The sequence below is a fragment of the Sebastes fasciatus genome, chromosome 18, assembly GCF_043250625.1.
Source record: "Sebastes fasciatus isolate fSebFas1 chromosome 18, fSebFas1.pri, whole genome shotgun sequence".
NCBI classification, from domain to species: Eukaryota; Metazoa; Chordata; class Actinopteri; order Perciformes; family Sebastidae; genus Sebastes; species Sebastes fasciatus.
The window spans coordinates 19,714,713-19,736,375 of record NC_133812.1 but is presented as its reverse complement, the minus strand read 5'-3'; the positions used below and the strand labels follow the sequence as shown (position 1 = coordinate 19,736,375).

The window sequence follows — 21,663 nt, the reverse complement described above, 5'->3', positions numbered from 1 at the left end:
AACTGTAATGCCTATTTCTCACCTCAAATGTTTTCAGAAACATCTTGTAATGTACTGTTAAGCTGTAAAATGAGAAAGTTTGTGACCCGCCAGCGATGCTGAGATCGATTGAGAAAATACCAAGCACCGCCCACCAGCTGAAGCACAGCCAATAGGAACGCTCTCTCTCTGAAATGACCTGTGATTGGCCAAAATCTCCTGTCACAGGCTAGTTTTTCTAAAGCCTGAAAACAGAGCCATGAGGAGGTGCAGACGTCTAGTTTTCTCTCAGAACACTTGAATTACAATATGCTGAAAGGTTATAATGGAATTTTTGCCCAATGATGCCAAAAATATGAGTGTAGCTGTAACACAGCGGTAGACTTTGCATGCCTGTTTGTTCTCATCTGGTTTGAAATTGAAGCAGCTTCACGATGACTCACCTTTGTGATTTAAGATGTTTTCACTTTTAAGTCTTGTGACAAGTATTTTCCTCTCTGCGTGGCTCAATTTACCCCTGCTCTGCATATGACTCATGCTCCCAAAGATAATCTACCGAATAAAGCTTTATGTGTCCTCCAAAAAATTCCAGCTCTCCATCTAAAATTTTTGATTTGGTCACAAGCATGACCGCTGAGACTGGTCACATGAACTGAAAAGCACTTGGGTTAGCCATACTAGGACTACCAGGGGAAGTGAGAATACAAAATTGCACAATTATGAATCACAGAATGCTAAAATTACACTCACTCTGATTAGCTGAACCTAATTGTCAAGCGAACAGAACTGCAGTAATTGGATATACAGTTGCAGGATAATCCGTCTAATAACTGGAGCAGAACAGCAAGATTTCATAACTGTCTGAGTCATCGCTCTTACCAGAACAACAGGCATCACTGAGGCCACTCTGGGCTGCTGCGCCCCCCAGTCCTCCGGGCTTCCATACAGGCCTTTCTCCAGGATGTAGCTCTCGCCACAAAAGCCCGGCTCCTCAAACACAACCCAGCTGAGAGAGAAAACAGAGGGAGGAGGACATTTCAGAATTGTTCTTGTTTAATCTTAATGAGTAGATAAACACAGTCTGTGATGGGCACACACTTGCTAACAAAGAAAACCACAAGAAATCACAGTCGAATGTGTTGTTCATTTATCACCAATGTCAACAAATCTTGGTCAGAGTCCAGGTTGATAATGGCCTCCCACATGATAGCATCTCAGCAGTCGTGTACTGTATGTACTCTCGGCTTTCTGCTCCTGAGACAGACGGGGGTTGTGTCTGCCGCCACATTACAAACAAGTCTCTCTCAGCAAAGCTAGAACAACACGCTGAGCCAATCAGAGGCTCTGGAGACGGCAGCACGACATGGGCGAGGCTGTGCAATCTAATAACAGGCTAGCAGCTCAGCACAGCAAGAATAACCCTTCAATGTTGTCCTGCCTCTCAAAGAAAGGACGAACATTATTCACAGTTTTGTTTGCCTTTCCCTTGGGTAGCAGCAACGATCAGCATGCTCTGCATTTCCTTATCCTGAATGAGTGATGATTCTTTCTGATTTGCTTCTGGTTTTGTTTACTTCTGCTTTTTTTCAGCTGATCATAGCATAAAGAAATAGAAACAAACTACTGCTTCTATTTTCCATATGGTAAGAACTCCTTTACCAAATAGAAGTTTATTCAAGTGTGCTATTAGTATACTTATTTTAAACTTAATAAGAGAGTATACTTTCAGTTTACTTTTTATGTACTTATCAGAGATATACCTACGTATACTTAGCTTACACAGACAAGTATACAGTAAAGTCTAAGTATACCTGGCTTATACTTGTACTTGTACTCTTTTGATCGAGATATAATTAAGCATTCTTGCCTTATAGGCCTATAGAAAGGTATACTTGGCTTGTAGTTGTGCTTTCTTTTTGATAGAGTGGCCTATCAAAGTGTGTGAATTTACTTGAATTCATCAAGAATTTTCTACATTTTTGGATTCTCTGTTCACCGTAGAGGCATGCGAGAAAAATTTACTTCGTTTTTTATCATCACAAAACATCAAGTCAAATAGCAAAAGGAGCAAGTCTCTTTAAGTTAAAGTATACAAAGTGTACTTTCATAAACTAAAAAGTGGGCTACAAGTATATACAAGTATACTTGCAGTATAAAAACTATTAAACTGAGAGCACTTTAAAGTGTAATTTCATTAACTAAAATGTGGGCAACAAGTATATAACTATTAAACTAACAGTATACCTATTCACTTGTAGTATAGTTCATAGTATAGTTGCAGTACAAAATACAACTTAGATGTAAACTAATTGTGTACTCAAAGTTTACTGTTCTTACACATAAAGTACACTCAAATATATACTTTTATAAACTAAAAAGTTAGCCAATTTAGTCCCAAGAAGTACTGAATTAGTACACTGCTAGTATACTACCAGTACATTGATATTAGTATACTTACTACATAAAGTACACTTCGGGAAATATACTTGAACTTTACTTGAGTAATGTACTTCATGAAATAAACTTGAACTGTAATAACACAGATGATGAGACGAAACACCATCCAAACATATCTGACATTCCTTATTAATAACGGTGTCAGGTTTCTAGCAACTCCTCCTCCACACCCTGCACTAACTTCACATTAATCCCACTGTGAAAGGGTGTGAGCCAACATGTTCTAAAACCAATTTACGTTGACAGGAAGTGAGGCATGGCAGACTAAACACTAGTGAATTAGATAATCTGTCTCGACCTGTCACCATGGGCGCGGCAGTGCTTACTGCTATGCACCTGAGCTGCAAAGAAACCGCACAAGACCTCAGAGGGACTGTAGCCTGAAGTAATTGTCAGGTTGAAGCGCAGGAATGCATCTTAAAGCATGAGTTGGAGAAACACTTGCAGTGGAGAGACAGCTCAGGAATTCCAAAAATCAGAGACAGATTCGATCCAGCTTACTTTAGCAGCGTTCCTGTGAGCTATCCAACCTGTCATCTGCCAGTACTGCCCTCACAGCAACAGTGAAGGTTACAGGGATAAGTAGAATACTTGACACTTACATGCCGCCCATGACATCGACTGACTGCGTCTTCGTGCCGTAGCCCGTGTCATCCATGTTGATGACAGGCACTGCGAGGTCAATATTGACTCCCCGCTCGCCGAAGTGTATGTCGCTGAACATTTTGAGGTGTGGAGACATGAAGTCCTGTAGACAGAATGAAAGCATAGTCAAAGTCAACATACTATATGGTAGTGTTGTTTTATTTTTTCATGTCCCATTTGGAAGCAGAAATAATGTCGTGCCCAGTATCTCCACTATAAACCAATTACATTGTTTATCGACTATTTACAATACAGAGGAAATTAGTAACAAAACAAGTCAAGTCGAACATTAAAAATATACTATCGCAGATACAAAAAGTCAAATCTGCCACACTAACAGTAAACCTATAGAGACTACTATCGATCAAAAGCTGCTAAGAGGCTGAGTAGGCTCTTTACTGTGTTCTCGCTCAAAGAAATCTAAAACGTCCAGATGTGTTTATGATGTAGGGCTGTCCCGAATACCATTTTTTGGGCTTTGAAAGCTTCAGTGAGAAATATTCAAAGCTATTTAAAGCTTTGCGGCGCAGCAGGCTGACATGTTCTTCTGTCTCCATCTCCCCCGTTTCAGCGCTGCTGCCGCACTACTGTACACACACGCACCTCTACACACAACAAACAGTGATATCTGTCAGAGAATAACTAATATTAATTAATGTTGAATATGAATAATGAATAATGTTGTGGGAATATTCCTTTCTTTGTGGGCTATTTGGGGATTTATACATTATTATTACATACTTATATATATATATAAACGTTAAAAACGAAAGCATTCGAATACTGGTTTGGAGGTTGATTACCATAGCAACGGTCGAAGCTTCGAAGCATTCGGGTCAGCCCTATTATGATGTATATTAAATTGAAAGAATTACAAGCAAGAACTTCACTGGAATAACTAAAGTAGGTGACGGCCATCAGAAAATATCGGAGCCTAGCTAACCCTTGTCCAAGTGAAAAGGTGAATAAAGTGAAACCACACCGCTGTGCCATTTATCGGAAGTGATAGCAACCAAAAAGACTGTGTGTTGCCTTAACAGATAATAATAACACAGGCTAAATACACATTTTGGCTCTGACAGAACCCTTGGGCAAGATAGACTTTGTCGTATTTTCTTTAGTTTTGACTATACTACTACTACTATTGATATATTTGCGTGAAGAGCAGTATTTGTCTGAATCTGTTCATTTTACACATGTTGTGTGTCTGTTAGAATAAATCTTAATTACCTGGATCTTGATTAGCCTTCCAAGTGTGAAAGAACTTATTTGTTTTGCTCATGTGAATCAGATTCATTTAACTCCATTAATTAATGAATTGAACTTAATTTCAAATTTTTCCAATTAGACATGTAGTGGCTGTGTGCTGTCAGGGGGCCTGCGCCACAGACTGAGAGTTTGACTAATCAATTAGTTTACCAAAAAAAAAATATTAAGCTGCTATTGATTGATTCCAAAAGTCAGCAGTGCCCACTGCTAATAATGGGAAGTTAATTCCCTTACCACAGCTTCCTAAGAACAAAACTTTATTGCCTTCCATTTTATTTACTTTTGTTCAACGCTGTTTTTATGAATCAATTCTCCAATAAAATCCTTTTTCTCTGGAGCTTTCCCTGGTATTTAATAGAGGTCTCCCAGCCTGCTAGCCCTATATATACACAGTCAATAGTGTGAGTTTATGTGGAAAGTGTTGGTCTGAAAGCCTTGACATAGATTTTCCATTCTGACAAGAATAAACGTTGGTGGAGAGAACACAGAGTCCTTTCCATTTTTGAAGACTAATTCTGACCTTCACAAACCCGCGGCGGTCGAACCATAATGTAAACATTACACCACAGCTATTTTTCATCACATGCTGGTGTATTATCAGCTAACTTTTGTCACACAAAGGTGTATAATATGGTACTTACACCCTGTATCGGTCGCAGTGACAGGAGCTGGTCTGAGCCTCCCCAGTCGCTGCAGTCCGGGTACTCTCCTTCCTCCAGGATGTGCTGCTGGCCCTCAAACCCAGGCTCGCTGTAGCCCACCCAGCTGGGAGGAGAGAAATGCAGCCATGTTGCTGGTTAGAGCTGTGTTTGTAAACCACCTGCATTACATTACGTAACCTCAAAATCACCATCTGGCAGCAAAGTTAGTCCTAAATAAACTTTGCTCCAAGTCACTTAAAGGGGACATATCATGCTCATTTTTTGGGTTCATACTTGTATTTTGGGTTTCTACTAGAACATGTTTACATGCTGTAATGTAAAAAAAAATACATTATTTTCCTCATACTGTCTACCTGAATATGCCTGTATTCACCCTCAGTCTGAAACGCTCCGTTTTAGCTGATTTCAACAGAATTGGAACGGAATTGCGTTGCTAGGAGACAACTTGGGTCTATGTTTACTTCCTGTCAGCTGATGTCATTCACATACACTGCAACCGGAAATAAACTGGGACACATTTAGTATGTTTACGTTCAAAACTGTGAAAATGTATAAATATTGTAGATTTGTGACATCACAAATAGACAGAAATCCTAACGACTTGTTTCAAATGAGCGTTTTCGATACTTTCACAGTATTTGTATAGCACTTAAACCTGCTTTATAATATAAAGGACTTTTAAATCTCACTTTTTACAATATGGGACCTTTAATATTCAAGAAAAACATTATTTGTCTGTCTTTATATACCTGTATTCACCCTATGTCTGAAACACTCCGTTTTAGCGCCTGTCTCTTTAAGAGCCCCTCCTGAAAAAATACCCAGTCTGCTCTGATTGGCTTGTGAGAAAAATATTGTGCACCTTTGCAAAGGTAGTTCTCAAGCTGCAGGTGATATGTTGTAATATGCCTGCATGTGACATAGAAAGGGGAGCCAAATCTGAACGGCTTGTTGAATCACATGATTCCTGATTCAGTTCACGATATGTCCCCTTTAACTTGACCCTGTGTAAGCACAGAGAATGAACTGTATGCAGTTTAAGACTCACAGTCCTCCGATGATCTTTAGAGAACCCACAGACTTCAGTTTCGTTGAGTCAAAGTTCGCTCCATCCGTAGCAAGGTCTCCTTCACTTTCACAAAAGCTGAAAACATCACCGTCGATTTCCAAACAGGGGCCCTCAAGACCAGGCTTCTCATACACCACAGCCTGTAAAAAAGATCAGGGGTTACATTAAACGTGAGTAGATAAACTACTATTAAATTCAGCTCTCTCCCTCCTTTTTGTGACCCTAGATCGCTGGTAAATAATAAGCTTAAGAGCTTTTTTTAACCTTTGTTTTTTAATAAAAAGATAACACGTGTTTCCAAATATGCACGGTAAGTTTGATTTTTATTTCTTGATGAATATCTTGCTGAGGTTCAGCCCCAGCGTGACACGCAAATAAGGTGAATAACACATCTTTGGATACTTTGTCTGTTGAATATTTGTGATTACAATATGTGAGCACTTTGTGAATTTCACCTTGTACATTTAATGAATGACAGTACAAAACGTTGAGTCTAAAAAAAGGCTGTTCATCTTTCATTCTGAGGTCTGAAAATGCCAGCTGCTGCCAAGACACACTATAGTTGCATTGGAAAGTCTCCTTGACACGGAATTTCCATTTTTGTCTTGAAATAAGATGAAAACATGACTGACCAAGAATGCAATGCACAATGTCAACAGGCCTTTTATAAAACATGTTTTTCCATAATACAATTTGGTTATATTTATCATACTAGCTCGTCAGAAAGGAGGCTAAATAACACTCAAAACGTACGCAAAATTTTGGCGAGAAAAACTGGCATGGCCATTTTCAAAGGGGTCCCAATATTTGAACAATATTTGTCATTGCTTTGTGTTAATTGATTCCAATAATAAATATATACACACATTTGCATAAGGCAAGTGCATTTGCCCAATCCCATGTTGATAAGAGTATTAAATACTTGACTTCATGTTTAGTCTGTTTCCTGTTTTATTTTGTAGGTTCAATCCTAATGTGTCATATTTTCTTTTACTTCCTGCCTGTTTACTTCCTGTTTTTACTACACCGGTGTTTCAGTAGTTGATTAGCTCCTTGTGCATTTAGTCTGTTTGTTCCCCTTGTTTCAGATGACCATTCATTGTCTCCCCTTCCTTTTGTGAAGAAGTCCAGCCTGTTTAATAGAGTCAGTTCCCAGTGTTTTAGTGTTGTCTGCCTATTTGTGGCCTGTCTGCATCCGGTAAGTGTATTATTCATCATTAAATCACTGAACACCACATGCTGCCTCCCACTGCGACATCAAGCACACACAACATGCAAGTGAAGTAAAATGTACAATGGTATGTCAATCCTACCTTGACTTCATTGGGATTCTCCACTTTGAAACCTCCCTGGAACAGAGACACCATTATTAAAAACCTTTTCCTCTCTAATTAAATGTACATTGAAAAAAAAAAAGAAGCAATTACTGTCTGTAAATGGATCAGTTTTCTTTGAAATTCTGTAAATTCTGTTAAACAGTGACAGGAAAATTACTAGAATACACAGAGCATGCTGACCTGAAGTCCTGTCCCTGTGTGGGCAGCTCATTACTCATAATTATCGCATTGACTGCCTACGGAGAGAGGCTATCCGCATAAAGGAAACTGTCATTATAAAGTCACAATAGTGAATTACTGAAGTCGGAAAAGTGTGGTCATGAAAGCTAATTGAATCATATTAGTTGTGTCTTAGACAGCCCTATAGTTACTGAATATGGAAAAGGAAGAGTTGAATGGAATCAATAAGAGTCTAAAGCCATGGTGAAGCGGACATAAATTAAAGTATTGGACTGAATTTAAATTTGACCTGATGATGGCACGAGGTGAAAAGTCAGGGGACTTCCAAAGTCATTGTGAGGGGGGCATGAATGTGTGTACCAATTATGGCAAATCAGTGTAATAGTTGTCGAGATGGTGGTGCTAGAGAAAAAGTCAGGATATTAAGATTCATCCTCTGGACGCCATTGATGTCTGTACCAAATATTCTCTTAATCCGTCGGGTAAAAGTTGAGATATTTCCCCAGGATATGTGAATATTTTGACCTGCTGGCGCAGCCCTTTCTCATTCCCAAGGGGTCAAATAGCAGCACGGTTAATGGAAAGCCCGGGGGGTGTTTCATACCGGCGCTCAAGGGTGCCTTGTGCATTGGTACCACACACCCCAGGCTTCCCGTTTACTACAATGTCAACCCATCTGCGGCAACAGTAAATGCTCAGAGAAAGTGCTGTGGTGACGTAGTTTAAACAGTGAAAGAGACACACCAGGCAGGCGGAGGGGTGGTGGATGCGTCCAACAAACACGAGGCTTTCATCCAGGAGACTGCTGTTTGGGTCCCGTGCGTTAGGTTTCACTTTTCAATCAGCTGTTTGTTCGTGTTCACAAAGTTCAGTTTCATTTTCCCTTTACAAACGTAGTTTTAAGCCCAATCATGTAGTTTTTCCTAAACCTAACTAAGTGGTTTTGTTGCCTAAACCTAAAGTGACGCCAAGGGGCGTGACAAGCGGCAGTATGTTACAAGTTTGGATGAGAACGTGTTGGCTGGTGTCACTATATGGAAAGTCAAAGGTTCACTAAAGTCATTAAGATTCTTCCTCTGGGAACCATGAATGTGTGTACAAAATGTCATGGAAATCAACCCAACATTTGTTGAGATATTTCAGTCTGGACCAAAGTGGTGGCTGATGCCATAGAACCACACCAACTATCTGCAGTGTATATTAGATGTTGCACAGAAATACCAACCATTTTAAGTGGTCTAAGAGATCCAACGAAGGGTGATGGGAAGCCCCAGCTCTCAGGAATCGGGTACTCTCCTGACTCCAGCACGCCTACCATGCCTTGGAAGCCCGGGTCGCTGAACACCAGCCACCTGAAGGAAAAACGGACACCCACACTGCATGATAATAAAGCATTGAGCCAAAAGGTCCCTCCACATTATTCCTGACCATGCCTCTTGACAGTTTTAAAAGCAGTGAGTCATGACCTTGCGTTTCTTGTTGCTTTTATAAAAGACATGATTGTCATAAAAAAGAACAAACTCTCTGACACTTGTTTTTCCACATGGACATCAACAAGTACAGGTATAATTGCTAGTTTTGCTCAGCACATTAAATATCATTAGTTCAAAGCAGTGTTTTAATTAGGTATTTTATATTTAAGTCACACACGAGTTATCCAACTAACAGCAGAGAATAAAATAGATTTTCTTTTATGATAAAATACCTTGGGAATGGCATGCTTCAGTTCAAAGCATTGTGTTTTACAATTCACTTTCAGCGTAGGCAGCCTTTGATGGAGCTATGCCCCCACCTCTGGCATTTTGATCCTTTATGTAGCGCAACACAATGCCTCATACCTATCACCACATGTGAGCCTCTGGCAGAAAAGCGTGTTCAGTCAGTGCTGAGGAAGTGATACAAAGAACTGGTGCCAACCGTATGGCGCTGAAAAAAGGTATAATAACAGGAGCTAGTGAGTCAGTTTGGTCAGTGAACTCAGCTGAGCTCGACGCAGTAAGTTTGTTATACACCAAACTACATCTGCTGAACAGTCGTTCCACTTGTCGCAGAGCAAACACCGTAGGCGGAGCTGCTGCTGGAGCATAATTATTTGTAGCTGAGAGAAAGACGAGCCCCAATTTGACAGCAACCAGTTGAGAAATATTGAAAAAATCTCCACAATGTCAGGTTTCTACCAAAGGTAACAAGGTCAAACTACAAAACTAACTGCGTGAAACTTGGGCACAAAATGTCCTGAATGCCGACAGCTCTCACGTGGGAAAACATTCTCCCCACACCTTTTGTGTAGCTTCTTCTCCATCTAGTCTCCACCTCTCCACTTTCCAAGTGCCCCCACACCCACTCTCTCTAACATGCAACAGCAGGACAGACATTCCTGAAGAGGTAAGTGAGTGAGAGTCAAACCAAAGACAAAAATAAACACTGAGGAACGTTGTAATGATTATTATCTCTCAGCTATTTGTCAGAACCAAACACTGGGAACATCCCATTAAAATAAAAGCTTTACTTTGAGCACAGCAGGCAAGATTTCAGCTACTCCTCTTCTACTGGTTCTGCCTGTCATTAGCAATAGAAATAACATTGCAGAGCACTGGGGTTTCTCATTAGCAGCACTATAGGCTTTGCTGCTACAAAGCAATGACACTCGTTCTTTAGCACTTAAATGTATTGCATTTCAAATTGAATCTACCACCCATCTATCACTGATCAATCACAATAAGTAGACCATGTGTCCTGCTAATGGTTTCATTTGTCGGCCTGTTCATTACTGTTTACAGGCTTTACCAGAGGTCAATCGCAAATGATTGTTTTGCTATAACAGCCACACTTACACCCCAGAGTGCACTTGGATGGAAGCTGTGCTCAGTGGAATGCCAAACGAGCCCGTCTCTATTGTGTCATCGTGATAAGGTGTTACTCTGCCGTGCCCCTCTGGTTCAGTAAACAGATCAATATGGGGCAGGCTGTAATCCTATAGAGAGGGAGAAACAAACATAGCAATTAACAGCAGTAGGACCATAGTCCTTAAATCATTCCATTGCAATGTAACCAAGTACGATTATAGCTATGTTTCAGGGGCCACGTAAGGTGACAATGTGTAGATATTGAAATGCTGGAGGCCCAATGAGGTGGAAGTATTTATCCGGCGCACTCACCCCGACAGCAAGTCGAACGGAGCCGATTACCATCGGTGAGTTGTTCTGTGGTTCTGTCTCCGGCCCGGGCTCTGCCCACATGTTTGCCAATTCCATGCCTCCCTCCTCCAAGGCGATGGGGCGTCCCTGGAAGTTAGGCTTCTCGTAGAGCACCCAGCTGTAGTGAGAACAAAAATGTGTGATCACATGGCCAGAAACAAGGGCTAGGATAAATGTATGTGGTATAAATAAAAAGTGTAAAGCATTACTTCAACATTTTGGTAAATACGCATATTTGCTTTCTGGACAAAAGTTAGGCGACGGGGAAATTGCCAAACTTGAGGCTTCAAAACGGCAGTCCACAAACCAATGGGTGACGTCACAGCGACTACGTCCACTCACTTCTTAGATACAGTCTATGTGTCCGTCCCATAAATATGAAGCTATAGACGCCACCACTAGCTTAGCATAGCATAAAGACTGGAAACAACTAGCCTTGCTCTGTTCAAATGTTACAAAACTCGCCTACCAGCACCTTTAAAGCTCACAAATTAGCACGTAATATCTTGTTTGTTTGGTGCTCCAGCAAAGCTAGGGTAGAATAAGATGGATGTAAACAATGCAGGTTAAAAGCATCATGTTTTACAAGGAAATAAATGCATCCGACGCACTGCCATGCCACAAGGACACACATCATTTGTTTTGGCGAGTAACACTGACTGTAAACAGAAGATTTTTTTTGTTTACAAGTAAACACTAAAGCCCCCCTTTAATGGAAAAAAGTGTGAGAGTGGATGTATAATTACAGCTGGAACTCTCAGTGCTTATATTTCATTAAATTAATGACACATCCAGGAGCCTCATCAGGCCGCGCTGGCATCCCAGAACCACTCAACGCTTATTAGAGCCACACTTCAGTGCACATTTTCTTTTCATCATCTGCAAGTTCCAGTTGGGTGTTGCTACTTACCATCCTCTGACAACCTTCACAGATATGAGAGGCGAGAGCTGCAGTGAAGTAGCATCTGCTACATCCCTGTATATCTCATGCGCCTGGCCGCTGAACTGAGCCTTTTCAAACAGCACCATCTGTGTAGAGACATCAAGGATACATTACTGTCATTGTACAACACATGGGTTTCACAACAAAATCTAGTTGTAATCCCTTTTTGATATGTAAAAAAATCAACACATAAAGAAAAATAATAAATGGCATTGCATGCTTGCTCCATCACATTAAACCATGATTCACAGCGCTGAGAAAGACCTAATGCACGCCACTTTAATTTGTTTCTCTTTTATGCTACACTAAAAGCATATTTATGTTTATCTGCACTAAAAAGCACTAACAGGCGCACTATTACTTGAACCACCGGAGCGTACTGTTAATGTAATGCATCACTTTATTATAAAAGTTACATTTTAGTTCACAGGCCAACAGAATATTGAAGTTTTTGAATAATGAGCTACAAAAACTGGCTGCTCTGGAGACTCTGTAGTCAATAACGCTGTGTTAGTTTATAAAAGCCCTCACTAAATGTGAAATCTTTTCATGCAGTGTGTTTGTATTGTTAGTACCAGTCATGACGGAGGATCTCCAGCATGGCTAAACAGGAGGTATACTGAATTAAAGCAATGTGTGGGTAAGAAACTGGAAATGTTGAGCGCCAGGGGAATATCTCTCTTTTTCACTAATGAAGTTCTACAACAGTGCAGAGCCACTGCGTTGGCAGCACTGAATCCATGATTGTAATCACATCCAGCTGAGCATTTGCACTAGAACGTTTTTTTTAAATACTTTGTTTACCCCCAAGAACACCATATGAAAAGCAGATGTTTTCACAGAACAGAGAGTTGTCTGTCCAGATTCCTCTCTCCATCTTGTTTCTATTGTATGAGGGCAAAGCTGTGCCTACTGTACCTTTCCAGGGCGCTTGTGAAATCCCTTGGCGGTTCTTATCTGGAATGCAAAAACAGAGAGTTTTCATTGCGACAAAGACGACGGCAAACATTTATAAAACGCTAGAAAAGCTAATCTGCATTTGATGGTGCTGCAGCTCTGTGCCTGTTAATGTCCCGACCTTTCAGATTACTCCCAGGGACACAGCGGGTCCGTGGAGACGGGACTGTGCTGAATTTGTATTCAAGCACCACACTGGTTAGCATAGCCATTAACCAGCAGGAAGAAGTGTTGCTTAAAGCTAGGGTTGGTAATCTTCTTCTTCAAAGAATGTTTTTGTTATATTTGTTGAAATTCTCTTTACATCCATGACAGCAGTCAATAAATCAAATGCTCTGAAAAAGAAAAGAGAAAACAATCTGGTATTTGTGGCTGTCGCGGGACTGTAATAAGCCCATCCAGTTGTTTACGTTCATAATGGTAATTTAGGGGGAGTGGCTTTGGAGGGAGGCCTGAAGGGAGAAGCTGTCAGTGTTGCTGACTTTCTCTCTAGATTTAGTGACTTTTGGAGCTAGTGCTGCTGGCTACTTCCCTTGGAAGCAAGTTGGGCAACACTGGGCTTGTTTTTTTTGCACTGGATCATTTTTTAAATCTAGTGTACTCTTGCTAGTTTCTCAATATTACCAACCCTAGCTTTAATGCATGCTTGCGAAATAGGCAACTTGTGAGTTTGGCAGCTACAAATGGCAGCAAAAGAAAACTGAAAAACTACAGCAACTAAGAAGGTTGTAACATGAAGTTGGTAACAATTATTCAATGATCATTGATTCATGATTTCAGTCATTCTTTAAGCCAAAATGCCAAACATTCCCTTTACAAATATGAATATTTACTTGTTTTTCTTTTTTTTTACAACCATAAATTGCTACAGATTGAATATTTACTTGGGTTTAATTGGAGCTATCATTTCAAGGAAACATATTTTCCCCTATAATTAGCACCAAATGACATGGTTATTTCCCTATAAAGTTATTTGGAAATGATTAGGAAAATGTAACATAAAGCATTACCAAAAGAATCACTAGTTGCAGCCCTAAATCATTTTAGGGACTATCGAGACAAAAGATCCACTGTTGTGTGGATTGAGAAGATTACGTACTAAGGATGATACCAGAATCTAAATAGAGTAAAACATTTCCATAAAAACGGTAGAGTACTGTAGCTCAAAGGGAATATAAATAGTTTCTAGCTCACCTCCCAGTGCCGCAAGCAGCCTACGCTAATAAACACGTACTTCAAAGAGATGTGCAGCTTTAAGCTATTGGGTATCCTTAAATAGTATGTATGCCGCACACTAACCTTATTACTGAGTCTTCTCTGTAGCTGAGCAGGAGGCTGCTTAAGGTCAGGGAAGGGAGGGAGTGTGATTGTAGGACTCCGAGGAGAAGATGGGGGCACAGCATCAGGAAGCACCGGACCTGGTTTCACAGCCATGTCGGCTTCATCTCCAGAGGCCAGAGGAGTTGTCATTTTCCCAATAGCCTGAGGCATAAACCGAGTTGAAAGTTATACCTTGTGCTTCTCTTCTTGTAAACTTAGAGACATGTTAAAACAGAGCACTTGGTTCTAGGCAATTCACCCATTTGTTCTCACAACTGACATTTTTTATTTCCTGTGTTCTCTGGGCTTGCCAAAGCACAAACGTGAAGACATTTTCAATTTAGTCTTTGGGTACATGATGGGTTTTTTATCTATATATTCCATTATATTTTAGGAAAAAAAACAGCAGTCCCATGTGCCCAAAGACTAGATATACACTATTACAGATAGTATGATAAGAAAATGTATCTCAGAAACTACAAGGAGCACAATCAAGTATTTGGTATCTATGAGCTCATAACAAGTTGAATGTCAAAGATATGCACACATATGCAACATAAAAAAAAATGTCGTATGGAAAACATGTAATAAACACAATGTTTTTCCTCATTTTTCAAAACTCCTGATTTTGACTGTTAATAAAAGTGTGATTTTTCATGTGAACTTTCAAAGTTGTACTGTTTAGGGTTAGTAAGAAATAATCAGAAATGCACCCTCTCAGTGTATGTGCCCTCTCAAAGTAGTGATATGATGTTGGATGTTACACGGACTGTGATTCATGCCAATACACAGCCCTAGTACTGTTGGATAATTGCCCAAAGTATGTCCGTACCAAATTTCAAGAGTTATGACCAATCAGGACAAATGTGGCATTTTTCCTTATCATACTAAAAATAGTCACGGGGCACAAATGGGTTGTTGATTATAACTTCGCTTACTTCAACTTGTGCTTGCAACATGTATGTGAAATCTCTGTGTTATGATGAGGACAGCTTCTTTAAGATTAATTTTTAGTTGGTGAAAACAAACAGAAAAACTGACCTTGGTTCTGACTGGCTCATGTCCTTGTATGCTGTGCTCTGGTTTCGCTGGTTCTCGGGGGAGGTACTTCTCCAAATAGTCTGGCAGCTTGTAGTCGTTAAAGGAGGGAAGTGGAGGGCCTGAGTCACTGACCACAGCCTGGGCTTCCTCTCTGCTGAACGGGCCCAGAGCTGCGGCGGTTGGGCTTGGTGGGGGTTGTTGGGAATAAGGTGGAGGGCTCAGCTGGTGGGCTTCAGTAGGGGACACCTCCCCAGAACTGGTGCCCTCGGCCTGCGTCTGAACTCCATTCCTCTTCACTCTAAAGATGGAGGAGGTGAGGCTGCTGAGAACGCAGCTCCCCTCCAAGCGAGACTTCACCTTGATCTGCTCATCCTTCTCTTCTTTGTCGCTCTCCTCATCTTTGTCCCTGAGGCGAGAGTGAGTGTCCAGGATGCCTAGCAGCATGCTCCTGTCGGCCAGACTCGCCCTGGCAGGCTTCAGGCCTGATTTCGTGTCCTTCTCCTGGAGCATAGCGGCCATGAAGCTCGGCGTCGTGTCTACGGTGAACTTGTTCTCCTTCCTCAAGCCAAACTTAAACTCAGCGGGGTCAAACGTCTTCTCGAAGCGGGCCTCCCTGATGGCGGGCATGGCGAACGGCGGCTGAGATGGCCGGAGTGGGTTGTGTTTGCGCGGCGGGAGGGAGAACGGGGCGCAAAGCTTCTTGATTTTCTCGACGAAATCGTCGTCGTCTAGCTCGCCCGGGGTGTCAAGGAGATTGCTCTCGCTTCCGAAGGAGCTCAGTTTGGGCGCCTGGAGTTTGAGCTTCTGTTTGGGGAAGTCCAAATCCAGCCAGCTAGAGGGGGCGTCCTGCAGCGTCGAAGAATCGTCTTTGCTTAGTCCCCGTGGCTTATAGAGCTTCTTCATTGTTGAACGCTGGGTTGAGTCTGGGCTCGGCTTATTATCCTGCGGGGAAGTGGGCGCTTTTGGAGTTTGACTCGGTTTGTTTTTGACTGTGAGGAGTTGTGGATGTGGGGAGATGTCACCATTAGGAACAGGTGAAAGTTCATTTATTGGTGAAAGTAATGTTTTCTCAGCTGTCTTCTCCGCCACATTAGAAACCGTGCTATCACAGGGGCTCTGTGCTATTTTCTTTGCGCCCTTGAATGAAGTGATATCACTTGCGCTCTCTGCACTTTTTGATTCCTCCCAGCGTCTAGGAGCTTGTTTCCTCTGATCTCCTGAGACTTCTGAAGGCACTGATTTGACAGTTTTAATCTCAGCATCCTGCCGTTCTCCCTCGCTGCTCGCAGATTTACTGACAGAAATAGACTCTTTAACAGACGATTCTGTCTCTGACATATTACCCGTCTGCGCCGTTATCAGCGCTGGAGTGCCATCAGCGGCTTTTACCGCCACTTTCTCATCTGCTGTAGTTGCTTTGGTAATAGACTTTGAGCTGAGCAAAAACTGAGCATCATTAGCTCCATGTGCACATGAGTCATCTGGTGAATTCTCTGTTTTTTCCACAGATACAGAACGAGGCTGTGGTTTTGGCTCTCTCTCTGAACCAGGGCTTTCTGAGGACCTCGTTTGTAACTCAGAGGGCAAGGCTCTCGGCCCTTTCTCACTCATGGTCACGCTCTTGGCCTCATTAGTCTGGGTGTCGGCACAAACAGCAGCCTTTTCTGGATGTCTGACACGTTGTTTTGGAGCAGCTGATGACGTAGCGGTCCTCTCTGAAGACTTAAAGGCTGGTTCTGGTTTTGTGATGACTTTAACCGGCTGCGTCTCATCTTTTCTCTCATCATCCCTCGCAGCGCTCCCCTCTGTCCCCGAGATACCCTGCCTGCTGTCTGAAACCTCGGCCTTTGTGGTATTTTTATCAGCGCGCAGGAGCTGCTGCGGTTTGTTTTTCTTCTCGGTCTGATTTGTTTTCACGCCCTCCGCCTTTTCTAATTTCCCCACATCTTTCTTCTCAGTCTGATGTATTCGCTCTAGGTCCTTGTTTGAGGGTTGCGGTGTGTCTGTTTTATTCGGCTCCCGTGCTTTTACTTTACTTTTCGATTCAGATTGCATTGACAAATCTTTATCTAATTTGGGATGTTCGACGGGCGGCTCTTGCTCCGTCGAACGAGTCTTCTCAATAGGTGGTTTGACAGCAGGTGAGGCGGGGGAAGCTGGAGTTTCGCTGCTGTCCTTGGAGGCCTTTTCTCTCCTTTGTGACAATAAGAGGCTGCGACCCCCTGCCTTCTCCTCCTTTTGGGGTAAAATAACGGAATCCTTGTCAATGGGCGTCTTTGTTCCTCTGCTACGAGCAGCAGTATCGGGTTCATCTTTGTTGACGGACGGTTCAGGTAATCCCTCCTGTCTGTTTAGCGGTTTGTCAATAACCTCCTTTTTAAATGAAGAGTCTGCTTGTTTCTTCTGTTTGTCTAAACCCTCCAACTCCTTCTTAAATGCTTTCTGTTTGGTATCTGGTGGATTTCCTTGGGCTTTATCAGATGGTAATGAGACTTTCTCTGTGGGTTGCTTGGAGGCAGAAGCAGCCTCCTTAATATCATCCACCTGTTGCTGTTTTATAGCAGTGAGCTCACTCGTGGAGAATACTGGTTTGTTTTCAATATTAGGGCTGATGGGACTGGTTGGCTCCCTACTTTTTCTTCTTTTAGAGCGGGAGCCTGTTCTGACAGGGACTTTAGGGCTAATGCTATTGGTCAGTTCTGCAGAATCACCCGGTGTTTTAGCTGGAACATCTGCTTTAACACTGCTGGGTTTTACACCCTGATCTGCTGTTTTAGAGGCCGGTGTGTCGTTTGTTTTGGAGTCTGTTGGTGGTTCTTTAGGAATGGGAATCTTTACCGCTACGGCGGTGGTATCTCGTCCGTCCGGTTTTGATGTTATCTCTGTTTTCCCTTTCTGTATTTGCTCTGTAGCATCCAGTTTACCCTGACTGTCCAGTTCTGGTGACTTAGATGCAGCGGCCGTAACAGACGAGGAGGCTTTTTCAGACATTCCTGTCATGGCTGGTTTTGGAGGCAGCGCCGGCCTGTCATCTGTTTTAGACGCTTCTGTGAAGTTCCTCGCTCGCTCCTTGATCGTCATTGGCTTCTCCCTGGTGGGCGACTTGGAGCTGGACCTGGGCGTGTCGTAACGCTCGGCTGATCTTGACCTCTTTTCTGACAACAGAAAATCAGCCTTAAGCCTCTCTGTGGCATTCCTGACTGGAGAGACGTCGGCGCTCCTCGGGGTCTGGAAGGCCAGCTTGTTGACCCCCGATGCCGGTCGATCAAAGAGGCTGATTTTATCAGCAATGCGGCCAACAGCTGGTTTAGGCTCCTCATCGATCTTCTTCAGCTCGTGTAGTCTGCGTATGACAAGAGGTTAAAGTTTGAATTCAAGTAAACATTTTATATTTTGCAAAATTGTAGTTGATTTTGACTCATGCATTAAATTGCGCAACTGCCTCAATATGCACCCTTTGGTTTGTGAAATTCAATCTGATTATTTAATCTGGCCTGTACTACAGTGACTATCTTGAAGCACAGGGCTACACTTTGTGTTATGACTCACACCATTGTTTCATTGTGGATACACCTGTATTGTTCCACCCATAGCAAGTAAAGTACATTCTTTAGACATTAATGTTACGTAGGACAAAAGCTTGACAGCTGGGTTGAAAATGTTTGCTAGTGTTGGAGGTACTAGTTGTAAAATAAATATTTATTCCTAACAAATAGGGTATTTTAAGTGAATATATCATTGGAAGATTTCTATATACATTGCAGTGTGCTGAGTCATTGTTTTAGTCATTCAAACCGCTCTCTGTCTATATGTAACCAATCACATTTAGACTTACCTTGCATCAATCTCTGTTCTGGGCCTGTCCTTTGCTTCATCTCTGTTATTCTTTAACGCTGCCTTAAATTCCTGGGTGTCTCCCGCTGGACTTTGCTTCGGATTCAAAGGCACATTTTTTGTAAACAGCTTCACCTCACTTCGAGAAACCTTAATGCTCCTGCGTTTGGACTCCGGCGTCTCTGTCTTCCTCTCCACTTTGTAAAGACTGTCGTCGTCCTCCATGTCTGCGCCCCCATCAACCACACATGTGGCTGCGACGACCGAGTTTGAGTCTTGGAATTTGTCCAACTGCTTGTCTGTGTCGGGGCAGGAAGTCTTCCACTCCCCTCCTTCAGGTGAGGCCTGAGAGGTGGGGTTGTGCTTGGAGGAGGAGGAGGAGGAGTTGACAGACGACTCTCCCATGTGAGTCTTTGGACTTTTGCCCTGCGGACTGGTCACTGGGTTATCTGATGGAGGGATTCCCTCTGGGACAGGTTGGGCGTTGGGAGGCATTTTTTCCTGGGGGATGTTCACTTCTTCTCCCTGAGAGTTCTTCCTGATTCTCCTTTTGGCCGAGTTTTTACGCCCCATGCTGTCGGCCTCTGTTTCTTCTTCAGGTTCTGTCTGCGAGTCTTTACGTGATTTCAGCGACACTCCCACTAGGGCACTGTAATAACTCTGTGACCCAGCAACGGGCCTGACATTTGTCCTTTTGTTCTCTGCACTTGTTGAACTTGAGCTCAAATCAAAACTGGGTGACGACTTTGCTTTGGGGACGACCTCTAGGTCCTTTTTTGTGACTTGGACCACTTTCTGTCCAGCACAGCTGTCTTGGCCGCTGTGAGTCACGCTGGTCTCCTCCAGGTACACATGTAGCTTCCTGCCTATCTGGGCCTGGGCTCGTCTCTTGGCCTGGTTCTGGGTGTGGGCCCGGTCCGAGTCCCACGCCACTCCCTGCTCAGATGAAGAAGAGAGATGTGTCAGACGACTGGCATTCTTCTCAAGATTCCCGCTCGCTGAAGTACCGTTGCTGCTCTCCTCCCTCTCCTCGCCCTGCCCAGTTCTCTTCTTCCTGTACTCAAGAAACTCCTCCTCTTTTGGACCTCCCTGTGCTGCCTCAGTGCTGCTCGCAACGGAGCCGTCTCTGTGGGCAGACTGCGTGGCGTCCCTCTCTTCTCGGGGGAAAATGTCTCTGTAGAGACGGAGCGGATTGGGATTGGAGCTCTGTTCCTTCTCCTTCTCCTCCCACTCTTGACTCCTCGCCCGGAGTCTCACAGACTCCTCTCTCTCCTCTTCTCCCTCTAACTTAGGAGCCTGATCACTAGTTGGGGAGGCATTTTCAGTGGGACTCTTTGGCGTCTTTCCCCTCCATGGAGAAAGCCAGCTCCCGATACGACCCAAGACCCCGGTGCTCTGCTGCTCCTCAGGGCTCTCGGACTAAATCATAAATCAAAGCAGATAATAACACATAAGTGTCTGCAAACACATGCAGTGGCAGTTAATAAGCATGCATATTTCCAGTGTATCCAGCTGACAGTAGTTACACGTGGTAGTGCAAATACAACAACGAACAAAGGAAGGGAGGGCAGGCTTGGGATGAAAAGTAAATATAAGTTTGTTCACAGACATTTTTTAGTATGGCCATGCATCTCTCAGCATTGCAGATACATGCAGGAGTGCTTACCGTAGAAAATACCATATCATTCAGATTCTTTATGTAGGTTGTGAACATTTTGCTTTAGAACAAAAACTCCTAAAGAGCAAAAAACAAAATCATTCCACCAGGATAAACAATAAGAAAAAAAATAAAGCAGAGAATTATCAACAAAAGAAAACTCTGCCTTAGCAAAGTGATAGATCCATCCTTAACTCTAGCTGACTTTGATCAATTACTTTTGGCAGTATATTTACAAGTTCAACTCACCCTTTAATTAGACATAGAAGAAAACTTTTCAGCCCCTTCCAAAATATAAACCTTGGTCAGTCTGTTCAGAATAGGATCCGCTCTAAGATGCATGTCTAACCGGTGAAAACATGTTGTGTTTAGTCCTGCTGGCATCCACAACTGGGCAGACTGGCAGATCTGAGCTCTGTGGAAGTTCTGCCCCTCCAGCACCTCAGACAGCCTTGTGGTAAAACGATGCCTTCACGTGCTCCTCGTAAACTTCTGACAGCACTGGCAGATGTGTTAGATAGTCTGGCTAAACTGGTTTCATTGGAGGCCTATGACTGGCTGTTATCAGCAATGATTATTCATATTTTACCCTCTGAGTTGAAAACACTTTTTAAAACTACACCTAACGCCTACTTCAATACAGTGGTGAAATGTAACTTTTACTTAAAAAGTACATTTACTCTAGTAGCCAAAATTCAAAGTACTTGTACTTTATTTGAATATTTTCATTTTTTGCAGCTTTATACTTCTACTCCATTACATCTCAGAGGCAAATGTTGCACTTTTTACTCCACTACTGAACATTTATCTGATATCTTTAGTAGTTTCTTTTCAGATTACAATTTTTCACACCCCTCCTGTCGAGTGAAAACCACAAATCTCCAAATTTGGTGATTTTTTAAATTGGATGTTTCTCATAAACTGTAGGATTAAGTGTTTTTTTGAGCAGTAATACAGCCATAATAACATACACATTAATGCAACAGTAATATTAATCCAAAAACATCATATAAAAGAGTAAAACACTGACCAGGGATCATTTTTTAAAATATTTTGATACATTAAGTAACCTTACATTTTTGCTGCTAATACTTTTTACTTAGTTTTCTTACTCAT

At 42.4% G+C, this 21,663-nt stretch overlaps 1 protein-coding gene across 1 annotated transcript in view; it reads right to left on the bottom strand.

Moving 5' to 3' along the window:
- LOC141756306 (uncharacterized) overlaps positions 1 to 20,935 on the bottom strand; it is a 28,855-nt gene extending 7,920 nt beyond the window's left edge. Inside the window, exons 1-15 of the mRNA XM_074615933.1 lie at positions 20,797 to 20,935; positions 20,557 to 20,625; positions 18,892 to 20,309; positions 15,057 to 18,399; positions 13,995 to 14,177; positions 12,657 to 12,695; positions 11,706 to 11,824; positions 10,757 to 10,913; positions 10,433 to 10,572; positions 8,824 to 8,950; positions 7,395 to 7,430; positions 6,061 to 6,221; positions 4,992 to 5,115; positions 3,039 to 3,184; positions 859 to 985 (exon numbers count right to left, since the gene is read on the bottom strand). Coding sequence (XP_074472034.1) covers positions 859 to 985; positions 3,039 to 3,184; positions 4,992 to 5,115; positions 6,061 to 6,221; positions 7,395 to 7,430; positions 8,824 to 8,950; positions 10,433 to 10,572; positions 10,757 to 10,913; positions 11,706 to 11,824; positions 12,657 to 12,695; positions 13,995 to 14,177; positions 15,057 to 18,399; positions 18,892 to 20,309; positions 20,557 to 20,604 — 6,168 coding nt within the window. The 5' untranslated portion in view covers positions 20,605 to 20,625; positions 20,797 to 20,935. The remainder of the gene's footprint in view (positions 1 to 858; positions 986 to 3,038; positions 3,185 to 4,991; positions 5,116 to 6,060; positions 6,222 to 7,394; positions 7,431 to 8,823; positions 8,951 to 10,432; positions 10,573 to 10,756; positions 10,914 to 11,705; positions 11,825 to 12,656; positions 12,696 to 13,994; positions 14,178 to 15,056; positions 18,400 to 18,891; positions 20,310 to 20,556; positions 20,626 to 20,796) is intronic.
- Between the last annotated feature and the right edge of the window lie 728 nt (positions 20,936 to 21,663).